Source organism: Oncorhynchus nerka, linkage group LG4 (genome assembly GCF_034236695.1).
Source record: "Oncorhynchus nerka isolate Pitt River linkage group LG4, Oner_Uvic_2.0, whole genome shotgun sequence".
In the NCBI taxonomy this organism is placed as follows: domain Eukaryota; kingdom Metazoa; phylum Chordata; class Actinopteri; order Salmoniformes; family Salmonidae; genus Oncorhynchus; species Oncorhynchus nerka.
Genome location: NC_088399.1, coordinates 55,332,736 through 55,347,591, shown reverse-complemented (window position 1 = coordinate 55,347,591; position 14,856 = coordinate 55,332,736). Strand labels below are relative to the sequence as shown.

Sequence of the window (14,856 nt, the reverse complement as noted above, 5' to 3'; positions counted from 1 at the left end):
TTTGCAGTAATACATTATGGGCTATTGTGTGTAATTGATGAGGGAAAAAAATGTATTCAATACATTTTAGAATAAGGCTGTGACGTAACAAAATGCAGATAAAAGTAAAGGGGTCTGAATACTTTCCAAATGCACTGTACTTAAGATACTAGATACTTATCTAAATAAGCTCTAAGGGACAGTTTCCCAGACACAAGATTTAGCTTAGGCCTGGACTAAAAAGCCTGTTCAATTAAGAATCTCAATTGAAAGTGCTTTCTAGTCCAGGATTAGGCATAATTTCTGTCTGGGAAACTGGCCTTTAATTATTTGATATCTACTAAAAACAATGGCCAACCACAACCTTTATCTTTGAATGTCAGCCTGGTATGCTCTGAGCCAAGAGTCTGGTACAGCTCTCTGCAAGAGACAGTCTTCCTTCTGACTGCTGTGCCTCCGGACTACAACTACACTCTTCCGTTGAGCCCATGCTCACCACTATGCTCTTCCATCGGTCCCCCATGCACTTTTTCGTGTGTATTTTGTTGTCTGGTTTTGTCCCTGTCCCTGACACAATTGCTGAACTGCTTGATGGGATCACCCAGGGACTTAAAATCCTTCTCTAGTTGTGTGTCTGCGCTGCAGTAGAGTTTTAGTATCTCTCACTCAGAGCTGGAGGAACTCAACTAATGGCCTGTTTTTTCAAACCTGTCAATGGCAAAGAAAAGAATTAGGTCGGGAAGATGTTTTCTGCACAAGGCTAGTACAAAGGAGGGAAACTACACAACTTAATACATGCACTGTCTCTGATTGCAAGTTGATCTGAACGGTCTTAGAAAAGTGGCATTGTCATGACAGAATGTAAACTACATTATTTACAATACAGCCAACCATACTAAAGACATAACAAAAATCAATGCAATGCTATTTCAAGTGTGACCCGCATTGTTATTCTTTGGCACATACCTGTAAATAGTCCATTTGTTGTAACCAAAGAAGTCAGGTAATCCACATTCCTCAGTGGCAAAACAGTATTGCTTTGAGGTACTCCGGTTGATGGACTTCTGCGCATTTGTCCGGTAAAGTGCCTTGTCTCCTCTTATTGGGATTTCACAGACAACCCTCCCTGCTTCTCAGGCAAATTAGCTGAAGACATAAGCACTAATCTCATTACAGGGATGCAAACAAACTAGTGTAGTTTTCAATGACATGGAATGACCCATTCCCATTATTTGAATTTGGTTAGTTTAATGAACTGTCAGTGAAGGTATAGTTATAGGCCTGTGTTGCCAGGTGATATCTCTGTTAGTTCTGACCAGAAGTAAAGAGTGAGAGGGGGCAGAGAGAAGCCACAGTCTGGAGGAAGACCGCATTGAGGCATGAATCACGTTGGTTTTCAATGTCAGCAAGGGGATATCCGCTTTTCTTTAGAATAGCTGCCATTTGAAGTTGACAGTGACTCATTGGTGCAACCTTGAGCCATCAGCCATCCACTACTTTGTATCCAAATAGCACAAAAGTCACTCAATCCCCACCACCCTTGATCATGTTTATACATTTTGACCGATGGAAATAAACTGTTTGTACAAAATCCAATTAATTCGTATTTTCTGGGTTATTTTTTGTTTCTATAGCTAGACGTTTATTAAATGTTAATTGTTCAGTTCACCCAGTGAACTTAACCTTAGTTTACTGGCACACATCTACAGATTCTGTATAGGCTGTGCTCTAGTTTATGGTAGCAGATGAGGGAGCGAGGGAAAGCAGGCCAGGGAGTTACTGAAAGATGGATGAATACCCATGACGGTAGGTACTCCTGCATGGCTGCCACAGCTGATCCTCCTGTCCTTGGCCCTTCCTGTGGGTGACACGGCAGACTTTACAGAGGAGTGGCCATGGGTGAATCTCAATATTTTCTTGCAAACCCTTTTCTACTCCTTCTCAAAACGCATCGGAGGGGAACATTCGAGGGGAGGGACCTTGGTCCTTCTCCTGTAATAGGGGTGAGAAGATCATTTCAGAGCCCATGTCCTAACACTACTCATCTAGACTATTTAGGTAGCAGCAGAGTTGATGGTACAACACTACTAAATAGAGCTATAAGCCAGGGTCAGTCAAGGGTTTCCTGACAGCCTTCTATATCATTGGCCAAAACACACTACAGTCATTAAATAAATCAGGGTTCATAGACGCAGTCGAGTATTTAAGAGAAAAACGCCTCCCCATAACTCAACCAACGGCGCTACAAGCCTTGGCAAAGGAGGACTTAACTTTAATTCGACAATCATACGTAGTTTTATACATTTAAATCTTATACAAAAAAACAAATGTACAGGGAGGAGATGAACAGCGGTAGCGTCTCATAATAAATACTGTAAACCGTGTGCTGCTGTGTGCCTGTGGCATACGTTACTATTATGACCCTGTGTGTGCTTCATCTCAGACCACAGGCCTGATACTATCACACATGTAAAAGGCAGTTTGCAGTTTGTGTTGTATGGGGTCTGATTTGTGAGTGTCTGTCATTTCCCCAGACTAGATGAAGAACAGCTGAGAAAACATGTCCAGTTGTGACTACTATTATTACATTAATATGGCATCAATCCCTCTCCTCAGAAGCATTGCCTAACGTAACAGAGATACAGTAGATATATTATATCAATAGGAGAGGCCTATATAAGCAATAAATGTGGAGTGGCAATCACTCATTGACGAAACGTGCCAGTCGACTGGCTAACATTAGCCAAGATTGATAGCCGAGTTTCCAAATAAATACAAGACAGTGCCCCTTCTCCAAGCGTTTCACCTCAAATGAAGAGGTCACGATATTGGCTTTCAGAGCAAGGCTTCTCTTGCTCTCACTAGTGTTCCACTACAGGAGGCCGGTCCTTTCCTTTACATGCGGAAGACTGGAGCTGGGTAATCTAAGGTTGGGCTAAAAACTCCCCTCTTGGTCATATGCCTTCTGTTGGAGCAAAAGCCGAGAGGACTAAAAGGAGGGCTGTCTTTTTCTGAAGTCCTTCTGGTTTTCTAGCTGCCAGCATGAGCCTCTCTCCTAATTGTGGAGATGGGGGCAGTACAGTAAGCAGGAGGAAACGGGTCCATGCTGTGATGAATGGCCAAGGGATTTCAGACAGACTGATAAGGTCCATCAAATTTGGCCGTACCGCCTTAAGTGGTCGTATCGGTCTGCTCCACCTGAAAAATCGCTCTATCGTTAAGAGTCTGTGGAGGTCCCGGGTCACCGGCTGATGTCGCGGTTGCCCTCCCAGCTCTTCCCCCCCACTGCATCGCCTGCTGTCCCCGATTCGAAGAAAGGGTGTCTGAGGGAGTCTGCCAGGGCCAGGCGCTTAGCGGGCTCGTATTCCAGCATGCTCTCAATCAGGTCAAACAACCGATGGTGCTCCTCGGCTTCCGACAACAGGTACCTCTGAGAACATACAGAGATGTGATCAACATAATGAAAATCAGGAAAATGTGAATACTATATTTGGGGTTATGATTAATTTCAATAATGTCTAAATAGAGGTTGATATCAGAAATCCCTGGTTAATCCGACATGAGGGAGTGAATGGGAAGGAAGATAAGTAGTGGGGTGCTACACAAGGAGCTGCTCTCTTACCCGTAAGGGTTTGCAGTTCTCCCTCACGTATCTCCCAGCTGACGAGCTCTCGTCCCAGTCCAGACGGCCACGGTAAAAATATTTCTGCTTCCTGAGTTAAAGGGGAGAGAGAAATTATTGCAAAGATTGAGGAAGAGCGGCATATATAGATAAAAACAGTGTGTGCACAGGGGCAGCAGCATGGAAGAGTTGCCATAGGGTTCAATACCCACAGACAAAGATCCCCAACAGGCCCTTTGATGTGGCATAAACCTACAACTTCACTTTGATGCTCTGCGCCAACAACTAGACAAAGCAACACTATGGGTGTGTGTGATGGACGACTTTTTGACCTGCAACTACACAGATGCAGCTCTGACCTTGTCTTGCGTATCATCCTGGAGGGCACCGGCCCCAGTATTCTCTCCATCATGGCCAGATGCTCCCTGTTATCATGAGTCTGAGGGAGGGATGAACAAACAAGACAGCAAAGGTAAATCTTAATTGCATCTCTTTCAGTGTATAAATGGCCATAAATGTAGATTGTGGATATCAGCAACGAGACCGATGCCAACACACACCATTATCTATCTTGCAACAATTTGACTGATAGCACAGAGTAAAATTTGGCCATAAATGCTGAGAGCTTTGAATAGAATGAGTGGAATAGTATGAGAGCTCCATCACCTATGGCGTTAGCATAGCCAGGCAGAACACGGAGGACAACGTCAACCAAGGGTTGATCCCAATTGGATTAGCAGCGGTGTCTCTCTGCTGCGCTCTCTGGCTCAGTGTGTGTGTGTTTGCTTATGTGTGTGCGAAAGCCATTCTGGGCTTTGTTCAGTCCTTCCTGACAACCCGAATCGACCAGACACGGAGAGTAATCTTGGAAGGCAGCTGTCGCCACAGACAGTATGGGATTGGGAAGGGAAGTGGGGCTTTACCTGGAACAAGGTGAAGCCCAGGTAGTACTCGAACAGGATGCAACCGATGCTCCACACATCACACGGCTGGCTCCAGCCCAGCTCTACAGGACAAAACACAGAATGGGTGAATGTTTTTGGGGGTGGTTTCCCGGACACAGATTAAGCCTAATACTAAAAGTATTGTCAATTGGGATTCTCCATCTGAATTGGTGCTGTGTAGGCTGGTGGAAACTAACAAAACAATAAAAAAGCTCAATGTAAGACCCTCGCCTCACACGCTTGCTCCAGTGCTTCGACTTATCAAAAGCAAAAACCAAAGTTTCGGCAGCAGCAGCTTTCTGCCTTAACATTGGTTGTGACTTCACAACTAGCATCATAGATCAAGGGGGTGAAGATTTAGCTTCTTTAAATAGAACAAGGACTCATACAGGCCACATAACAGACCATGGGTAAGCTTACACATTAAGCTTTGAAAGTATGTGAAAAGACTAATTGTCTCATGTACTGCAAAGTGAGTACAAAGCCAGTCAACTGTGCTTAATGTCTGACTGTGGGTTGCTGTTCAGTGTCTACCTGACTGGAACCGAACGGGCAGATGGCAGTTCAATGCCACTGCTAAGGAACACCCCCTCTGTTTTAGAATAGCCCAACCAGACAGACTATATGTCATGTGAATTTTGTTTTTAATGTTCATAAACTGAGCTTCACTTAAAACACTGTCTATTACTAAGAATTTGTAAGGTTCTTATTGAAATGAAATATACAGAGGCCAGTTTACAATAGTCAGTAAGGTTTATTTACGAGAGCGCTGCTGTTCATATACAAAGACATTCCTTTTATAACTTTCTCTTACCCTACCTACACACATGCATACACACCAACCTTTGGATATTCTCATGAAGTCTCACCACAGTTTATTACCACTCAGTTGACAGTTCCAGTCTCCCCCAGATACTAGAGCTCTGGAGGGGCTCTCCCTGTCTTATCTAATCTCCCCAGAGTTACAGCCAGGTCGGTTCAAACATAGGTTAATGCTCTTTCTCCATTCTCTTTCGACACACACATGCATTCCTTTCTTCCTAGGTCTATGCTACATAACCCCTTCCTAATGAACAAACATTATTTATCATTATAGAAAGACAGTTATAATTCTACGTTAAATGTATACATCATTTAGTCATTATTCATAATAATCATAACACTATAGCAGTCCATTGTCAATGTAGTGGCTACAGCACCCTTAGTTTAGAATAGTCCTCATCCAATTGTTCAGCTAACTGGCCTGAAGGAAGATAGGGCTAACTCTGGAACGTCACTCACCTAGTATGACTTCCGGGGCACGGTAGTGCCGTGTGGAGACGATGGTGCTGTGGTGCTCGTGGTCAAATGTGGCGCTGCCAAAGTCCACCACCCGTACGTCCGTGCTCTTCACTGTCCGCTCGTCGCGCTTCTGTAGGGAGGAAAGTGAAAAAGGACATGGCTTAGAACCTTATAGTTTTGTTAAAAATAAAAGGCAGAATGCAACTTTTTTTTCAAACCTCATGAAACACGTAAAGCTAAACTTTTAGACAATTGGCCAGTGAATGACACCTTGATTAGTCCTGATATCTAGTAACATTGACATTATCTATTTTCATGCTTCTGACATTAAACCATACCTGTATCCAAACTGAAAATGATTCCCATTTGTTTTGGTACATTTAGGTCTAATCGTCATTTGCACTTCAGGCAATAGCTGACTGCCAAAGCATTTGCGATGACACTCAGCCTGTGTCCCAAATGGTACCCTTTCCCCTATATAGAGCACTACATTTGAACAGGCCCTGGTTAAAAGTAGTACACTATTAGGGAATATGGTACCATTTGGGATGTAGCCTCTGAAAGCAAAACAGGCTCTGCAGAAAGCCTATTATCCTGAGGCCCGACTCCTCGTCTCACCTTCTCTACATTATAGGTCATAGTGAAGTCGGAATTGACAAACAGGATGTTTTCTGGCTTCAGGTCTGTGTGCGTCAACTTGGTATCATGAAGAACTGTGAGGAAAAAATACCAATTAAAATCCCAACAGCCATTCACATTCGATGGTGGTCAACGAAAAGAACACTTCTGATAGGTGTGTTTGAACCAACGATGCCCCCATGTGGCTAAAGACTTGTTATTGCAAACAATGGTGGCCTTATAGTCCAATTCCTACCTCTAGGTGAGTAAGAGGGGGATGGCTAAATCAACAAAAAGGAATGAATGAAGGCTTGTGTCACGGTAGTGATAGGGGTCTATGTAGGGCATTGGTTGTTGGAGTGAGACTTGTGACCAGTTGGTAGGTCATGTTGAAATTGTTAAAGAGAATGTGCTCTTGATAACTCATCTGGTTGAACAAAGGCAATAAATACAAGATAGTAGCGTAATATCGGTGTGCACTTACACTTGACAGCTAGGCTGTGGAGTGACAATTATGACTAGTTGACTGCTAGTTTCTGCACTTATGTCGGGCCATTATTGTGAAAGAAAATGTGTTCTCAATTACTTACCCGGTTAAATAAAGGCAATTTTTTTTTTTATATACAAATAAATATATACTTACACTTGACGGACAGGCATAGCTGGTAGGCCATGTGTCGGACCTGGGCAATGGAATAGGGCAGGTAGTTGTTCTCCTTGAGGAAGTCGAAGGTACTGAGGGCCAGCAGCTCGAAGGAGATACACATGTGGCCGTGGTAGTCGAACCAGTCATACATCTGCACACACAGGCTGGGAGGAAAGATGAGAGGGGTTACATAACTAACAATGTAAACATAAGTCAATAAAAACAAAATGACACAGGGTCCTGTGTAATTAGGGGTTTTCTTCAGGATCAAACGGGGGGCTTAGGTGGTGGGTGTGGCAATGGGCGTGGTAAGCAAGGCTGAATTTCTGAGGCCACCCCATCTCAGTGATGTAGAGAAAGGTTTGCATTTATTAAGCCAACTTTATGCATATCTACAGATTTCTCCATGGAGCCGAGATATATTTTTGCAGTTTAAAAGCTAATTTCCTGCAATTCTACACAGTTGGCCATGGAGCTGAAAGAAAAATTGTGTTGTTTTAAAGCTCAACGTGTTAAACCTAATAAAATCAATACCTCTAAATTGGAATTTTCAAGTCTCCTTGATTGTCGAGTTCTCACAAAGATTATATTATTTCAAAATATATAGGTCCATTATCTTTTCTACATACTTCATACCTGATTTTAGTCATTTAAGTCCATTCCTGAAAATGAATGTAATTACACTGTTTGGAGAAAGTATTTAAATTGGAGAAAAATCCCTGGTAATGAACAATACACCGTAGTGGTCTGAGTCAGTAGTAGGCTACTCACTGTTTGTTTTCCGGATCTTTCTCATTGATTCTCTCCAGCACATTGATCTCCAGACGAGCTGCTTCCTTGTATTTCTCCACATTTTTTATGATCTTCAGAGCAACAGCGGCCCCTCCCCTGTAAGACAAACACAGTATGAATGACAAAGACATAACTAACCACACCACATGATGAATATAGACACAAAACACACGAGGGAATACCTTGCTGTGCAAAGCTGTGATTCCCTAAATTAGGTCCATCTACATAACCCGATTTAGTGCTGTTGCTTGGGAACCTGGTGTCACAGGTTTGGTAGCTAAAATAAGATGGATACCAGAAGGATAGCTTTTGAAAAAAGATTTTTCAGCCCCTTTAACATGATGCATTTGTCCAAACTTGTTGAGCCATGAAATTCCACCTTATTTCATACAAGCAAACTGTATTGTGATGAGTACATTATATTCCCTTGTCCTTGCATGTTGATTATGCAACATGTTATGTTACCAAAAAGAAGTTAGGCTTTATCGCGTTCAAGTTCAAACCCGTATTGTGCTTCAGGGGGCAGAGGCAGGGACATTAGCATGGAACAAATTTGCATGGGGTATCATTGCCCAGCCCCCTAAACTCAGGACCCATAGAGAAGCACACAGACGTCTATAGTGAGCCTAAGTGCAGGCGCTAATACACCCATAGCAAGCGGCCACGACGTGATAGAATAACAGGATCAGCCGAAGGAGGAGGGCTCTAACTCTAGAACTACTATTTGTAAATAGTAAACACCTAATGCAGGTAGAGCGAACACTTAAAGAAAAAAATAGGACTCCGGAGGCTTTAAAAAAGGGCCACCAGCTAACAGTCAGAGCAGTTTTCATACATACCGACAATGGTCAATACATTGCATCACCCTCCCAAAGGTGCCTTCCCCCAGAGTGCTGACAATCTCATCTGGAAGACAGACAGAGAGACGGGGAAAGAGAGTGGGAAAGAAGGGAAGAGAAGAATTAGACATGTGGACCGGAGCAGGGACATCAAGGCAAAAAAAGTGACAGGCGTTTCAATACTAGCACCCATCCCCCTTTTCAGGTTGTGGACAAATGGGATGCCAAAAGGAATGTTTACTTTTACAAGGCCCTAGATTAGCTATGATAATCGGGGTCCACACACTACCAGAACAAATTATGGGAAAATGTTTGAGTGCCCCCCGCAGCCTATAGGAAAGAACCAAAAGTATATTCCTACAGATGTTTTGGTGGTGTGCCTAATTTAGAGCAGGGGGGGGGGGGTTACTGGTTAACCTATGTAATTGAAAAACCCACTCAAGCAAAACTTCTGAAATAAGTGTAAATGTGCAGACTAAGCAAATAAATTTGGTTTCAAACTGGAAGAACATACAAGTCATGCCAGGGATACGAGCTGGAAAATGGTAAGACTATATGTTAAGTGGGTGGGTGTTATGAGATCATGGATCATAATAACTGTGCTTTTTTAAGCATACAAATCATGCTCTTAATTTACCACTACAAAGACTTCTATAAAGTGTAGCATTAAAAAGATGCAACACTGTCAAAGGTCAAAAATGCAACACCGCAGACAAGGCCCTATGGATGTTTACTAGGTAGGCCTCATGTTAGTTTTGAAGGCAAGGGCTAGATATGAGGGGTTGCAAAACTATTCAAAACAAAAGTTCCTAATTGCTTTTCCCACTTAATGTATTACAAAAAAAATATTTGTTTTAGACCTGGACTTTAAACTAAAACGCAAGAGACAATTAAGAAGTTGAGGAAATGTTGTGTTAGGGGAAAACTCTAATATCTCTGATATAAAACCACAGCTAGATAGCCTCAACACAACGAGCAGTATTTATCTAAAAACCGATATCCTCAACTTTTTTTGTGTGCTATCCACCCTGCTTTTTGAGCTAGAGCGAACAGCATTCTACCATGGCATCATCATCAGGCACTCCCCTGTCAGTGAATGCTCTATGGTTTTAAATACTCATATGGAGAAGGGTTACGATAGAGTAGTGGCAGTGAGTACATCTCTCTTGCAGGACGTCCCCACTCCGACAGATCAGGTGCCCTTCCTCGTCGTCCCTCACACTCAGTGCCCGCGTCCGGCTGTCACTCCGCTGTTTGCAGCCCCCACAGCATTAGCAGGTCACGACACGACCGACAGGGGACAGGGGGTTTTCGGGGGCAGCCGTAGCCACGGCGATGGAAGGCGGCACAGGTAGAGGAGGGAGGAGGAGGGTGATGTTGTAGTTGACGTAGTGGTTGTAGGTGGGTGTGGTGGTCATAGGGCGATTCGTATGACACCACGTGAGGAAATATATAACGATAGGGATATAGTGCAAGGGAACAAGTCAAAGATCACATTTTGTCCTCTGCTTCTCTCCCCCTCTACCTTTTAACCCGTGCTATTACAAATAAGGAAGCAACCTGCATATCCATCCATTCATCCAACAAAAAGCCAATTCAGAAAATACCAAAAATATCTACATCAAACTATGATATTGCCCACTTAAAACGAAGCAGAGTACTTCCCAAGAAAACAAATAAAATGAGAGGATGGTAAGGCAATCAAGCAAAAGATAGTTCAAGATTAAAATCATCAGTGATACATAGATACATGCCAGCCTATGGTCCTCTCTCTCATTTATGTCTACTTAACGCAGAAGGCGAGAATGTGGATGATGCTTTATCCACGTGGGTCCAAAAACAGTCAATGTCTCACTACACAACTCATTTTATGAGAAGACTGTAGAAGGTAAATCTGGATTTAACTAAGACAAAACAGCTACTCAAATCCTGCTGACAAAAACAAAACAAAAGATTGTACTACTTACCAAGTCCAGGAGCTGTGGACAAGAGAAGGTAATAGAGAAGTAGAGAGACAGAAAGACACGAGGAGAAGAGAAAGATAGAAAGGAGCGGGAGGGTTAAAGGACAAGCTCGGGCCGGGCTGTACTCACCGAGGAGGATGGGCTATAGGACCTGGTTCTACGCCGCCTTCGTTTGTGCTTACGCCTGCTGCCCTTCCTTCGGTACGACTCCTCCCGTTCCCTCTCGCGCCCCCTCCGGTAGTCGCACATGCTCGGTGAGAAGTCACGTGCGTAGTAACCGCCGTCGGCTGCTGCTGGTGCACCTCCATGTTCCCTTTCCCGGTTTCCGCGGTCTCGTTCGTGGCTCTGGTCCAGGCGGCGGTAGCCCTCACAGTAGCGCCGGTCGTATGGCCTGCGGTCTGCCGAGCGATTATCGTAGCTGCAAAAGAGGCGCCCAACACAATGGGTTAGAGCAGTGGTGTCTCTGACCACCAACTCAGTCTACACATTATTCAATTAATGCCATCGGAGCCCTTTGATACTGGTACATGAACCTATTGAGAGTTTAACAAACATTTCTACCAGATAAACTATCATAAGGTACAAAAGCTTACATACCAATTATTTTGTTTGCAAGTACACAAATATAACACAGCCATACAAACAGACCTCCTGGAGCGAGCGTAGCTTCCCTCCTGTCGGTTTCCCCGTCCCCTTCTGTCCCTGTCCCGATCCCTCTCCCGGTCACTGCTAGAGGAAAAAGAGGGCGATCTGCGGTGCCTCAGCTTGCGTCCTCTGTCTCTGTCCCGGTCTTGATAACTGCTCCGGCTGGCCCTTTCTGAGGACGGGTACCGTCTCGAGTGTGGCATCTATGACAAGACATGTTACTTGGTATTTCATTGCCGTTGGTGAGGGGTTGGATTGCACTCAGTAAGGAAGGGATACAGAACAGCTGTCTGGTGGGGGAAAGGAAGAAAAATAGTCAAAGAAAACCAGGTGAGGATCCATCCTCAGCTCTCCCATCAAGCCATTAAATTCTGGAACTGTTTTAAAGTCACCATTGGCCTTATGGGAAATCACTGAGCGGTTTCTATCGTTATTAATAACTTCACCATGCTCAAAGGGATACTCAATGTCTGCTTTTTATTTTTTACCCATCTACCAACAGGTGCCCTTCTTTGTGAAGCATTGGAAAATCTCCCTGGTCTTTGTGGTTGAATCTGTGTTTCATTTGCTTGACTGAGGGACCTTAAAGATCATTGTATGTGTGGGGTACAGAGATCAAATCTGATTGGTCACATACACATATTTAGCAGATGTTATTGCAGGCATAGCAAAATGCTTGTGTCCCTAGCTCCAACAGTGCAGTAGTATCAAACAATTCACAACAATACATACAAATCTAAAAGTTAAATGGAATTAAGAAATATATAAATATTGGGACAAGCAATGTTGGAGTGGCATTGACTAAAATACAGTGTAATCCATATATACATATGAATTGAGTAAAACAGTATGTAAACATTAAAGTGACTAGTGTTCCATTATTAAGGTGACCAGTGATTCCATGTCTATGTAGACAGTGCAGCAGCCTCTAAGGTGCAGGGTTGAGTAACTGGGTGGTAGCCGGCTAGTGATGGCTATTTAACAGTCTGATGCCCTTGAGATAGAAGCTGTTTTTCAGTCTCTCGGTCCCAGCTTTGATGCACCTGTACTGACCTCACCTTGTGGATGATAGAGGGGTGAACAGGCTGTGGTTGGGTGGTTGATGACCTTGATCTTTTTGGCCTTCCTGTGACATCGGGTGCTGTAGGTGTCCTGGAGGACAGGCAGTGTGCCCCCAGTGATGTGTTGAGCAGACCGCACCACCCTCTAGAGAGCCCTGTGGTTGAAGGCATTTCAGTTGCTGTAGCAGGCAGTGATACAGCCTGATAGGATGCTACCAATTGTGCATCTGTAAAATGCTTGTGTCCCTAGCTCCAACAGTGCAGTAGTATTTCTTCTGAATGTCTTCAGCCTCCTGAGGTTGAAGAGGCGCTGTTGTGCCTTCTTCACCACACTGTCTGTGTGGGTGCATTTCAGATTGTCAGTGACGTGTACGCTGAGGAACTTGAAGCTTTTCAACTTCTCCATTGCGGTCCTGTTGATGTGGATAGGGGCGTACTCCCTCTTCTGTCTCCTGAAGTCCACGATCAGCTTTTGTTGACGTTGAGGGAGAAGTTATTTTCCTGGCACCACTCTGCCAGGGCCCTCTCCTCCTCCCTGTAGGCTGTCACGTCATTGTTGGTAATCAGGTTCTATCACTGTTGTGTCGTCTGCAAACTTGATAACCGAGTTGGAGGCGTGCCGTGGCCACGGAGTCATGAGTCAACAGGGAGTACAGGAGGGGGCTGAGTACGCACTAAAATTAGGTACTCATTTAATCATGGTAAACACCAGTTGTGGAAAAAGTACACAAATAGTACACCTTAGTAGAAAATTACTCAGGTAAAAGTGAGTCACCCAGTAAAATACTACCTGAGTAAGTCTAAAACTATTTGGTTTTAAATGTACTTAAGTATCAAAAGTAAATGCAACTGCTAAAATATACTTAAGTATCAAAAGTAAAAATCATTTAAAATTCCTTATATTAAGCAAACCAGACAGCACCATTTTCCTTTTTACGGGTAACCAGGGGCACACTCCAACATTTACATACGAAGCCTGTATTTAGTGAGTCCGCCAGATAAGTGGCAGTAGGGATGTGGTCTTGATAAGTTGTGTTAATTGTACCAATATCCTGTCCTACTAAGTATTCAAAATACTTTTGGTTGTGAGGGAAAAATGTCTGGTGTAAGAAGTACATTATTTTCTGTAGGAATGTGGTCAAAAAAATAAAGTACAGAACCAAAAAAACGATTTAAGTACTTTAAAAATATTTTTACACCATTAGTAAACACTTGTTTCACAGAGGTGAGGCCATGCAACTGATGTAACTTGTTCAAACAAGACATTTAAGCTTTTCATTTTTAATTAATTAGTACAAATTTCATAATTCCACTTTGACATGATCGGGTCAAAATTTAAATGGAACTTTAAATTCAGGCTGTGTAACAACAAAATGTGGAAAAAGTCAAGGAGTGTGAATAGTTGAAGGCACTGTTATTAAGTTGGGGGTGGCCTTATAACGTTACCTAGCTAACGTTAGCTAATAAGCCAACCAACGTACTGTACCTAGTTAGTTGATGTCACCTGGCTAAATGCAAACGTTAACTAAGTAATGTCGTGAGTTAATCACTGTGCCAGTGATAGGTAAAGACATGGGATTACCAAAAATGTGTAGTTCGACAACTAGTAAACGAAGTAGCTTGATGTGTTGACTTAGACTAGCTAGCACACTACTAACTACGACATTCTGTCGAATTGGCTGGCTACCGTAGGTTGTTACTAGCTAGCCGACGCCATGATATTTCGCAGAAATGCAGGCACACGAATTGCTTTCGTGAAGAATTGCATACATTGTCATTTTCAAATAAATATGTTTGGTTAACTATTTCTGATATTTAACTAACGTTTGCTAATAGTTATTTAGATCGGCTGGCTAGCTAGCTCCCTAATGCTAGCATAACATTGGCTAGCTAGCTAATTTGACCGCCATTTTTCCTAGCGTTACCTAGCTACTCGCGTTCGTTAGCTTTGATGCTAGCTGACTATAATTGGACTCGCGTGGATCAACATATCACTGAAACCGGAATACAATGTAGTGCACACGTGTATTTCCATATTATTTTACCGTTATATCAGCCAGGCCTGTGCGTTTATCCCACAGGAAATCCGTGTTTGCGCTTCAATTCCTAGTTTTCACTTCTCACTATTGGTTCAGCTAGCTAGGGCTCTAACCTCGTACAAACCATCCTGATATCGCGAGTTTACATCGTTTCGCTTCAGAGAAACATAATGTAAGCTCGCGAGAACAGGATAGTTCGAAGCTACGAGCTCTGCTCCCCACAAGTAAACACCCCCTAATTAAAACACTCTTCCAGCCGCAGCCAGAACACAGCGCTACTGTTTTTTTCCGGCCAGACCCTTCTTCAGATGCGAGCTAGTGCCTTTACTAATGTTTAATACCGTAAATTCTTCAGAAATAACTTCAACATTTGTGAATATAGTTTACTAATATATTCTGGCAGAAAACATTTGCAGAATAAATTAG

The 14,856-nt window shown here is 43.2% G+C and overlaps 1 protein-coding gene across 3 annotated transcripts; it reads right to left on the bottom strand.

Moving 5' to 3' along the window:
• Positions 1–2,181: 2,181 nt before the first annotated feature.
• On the bottom strand, positions 2,182–14,558 carry LOC115128220 (dual specificity protein kinase CLK2-like). 3 transcript variants are annotated; one of them, XM_029657883.2, is made up of 13 exons: positions 14,437–14,558; positions 11,334–11,533; positions 10,815–11,103; positions 9,881–9,971; positions 8,722–8,788; positions 7,862–7,978; positions 7,088–7,254; positions 6,445–6,539; positions 5,827–5,956; positions 4,525–4,607; positions 3,961–4,040; positions 3,602–3,692; positions 2,182–3,409 (listed from the first exon to the last, which is right to left on the bottom strand). In XM_029657883.2, the coding sequence occupies exons 2-13, from the start codon at positions 11,531–11,533 to the stop codon at positions 3,221–3,223; spliced, it is 1,599 nt and encodes a 532-aa protein (XP_029513743.1). In that variant the 5' UTR covers positions 14,437–14,558; the 3' UTR covers positions 2,182–3,220. The 3 variants fall into 3 exon arrangements, with proteins under 3 accessions (XP_029513743.1, XP_029513744.2, XP_029513745.1); XM_029657884.2 differs by lacking the exon at positions 14,437–14,558 and adding an exon at positions 12,389–14,408; XM_029657885.2 differs by lacking the exons at positions 9,881–9,971; positions 11,334–11,533; positions 14,437–14,558 and having other exon boundaries at positions 10,815–10,904.
• Between the last annotated feature and the right edge of the window lie 298 nt (positions 14,559–14,856).

Excerpts from the sequence above, each read along its gene's own strand:
- LOC115128220 (XM_029657884.2), bottom strand. The coding sequence starts at position 12,562 with ATGCCTTCAACCACAGGGCTCTCTAGAGGGTGGTGCGGTCTGCTCAAC. Across the intron at positions 11,104-11,333 it reads AGCTACGCTCGCTCCAGGAG|CTACGATAATCGCTCGGCAG; the intron begins GTCTGTTTGTAT and ends CCTCTTTTGCAG. Across the intron at positions 7,255-7,861 it reads AAAGATCCGGAAAACAAACA|CCTGTGTGTGCAGATGTATG; the intron begins GTGAGTAGCCTA and ends CTTTCCTCCCAG.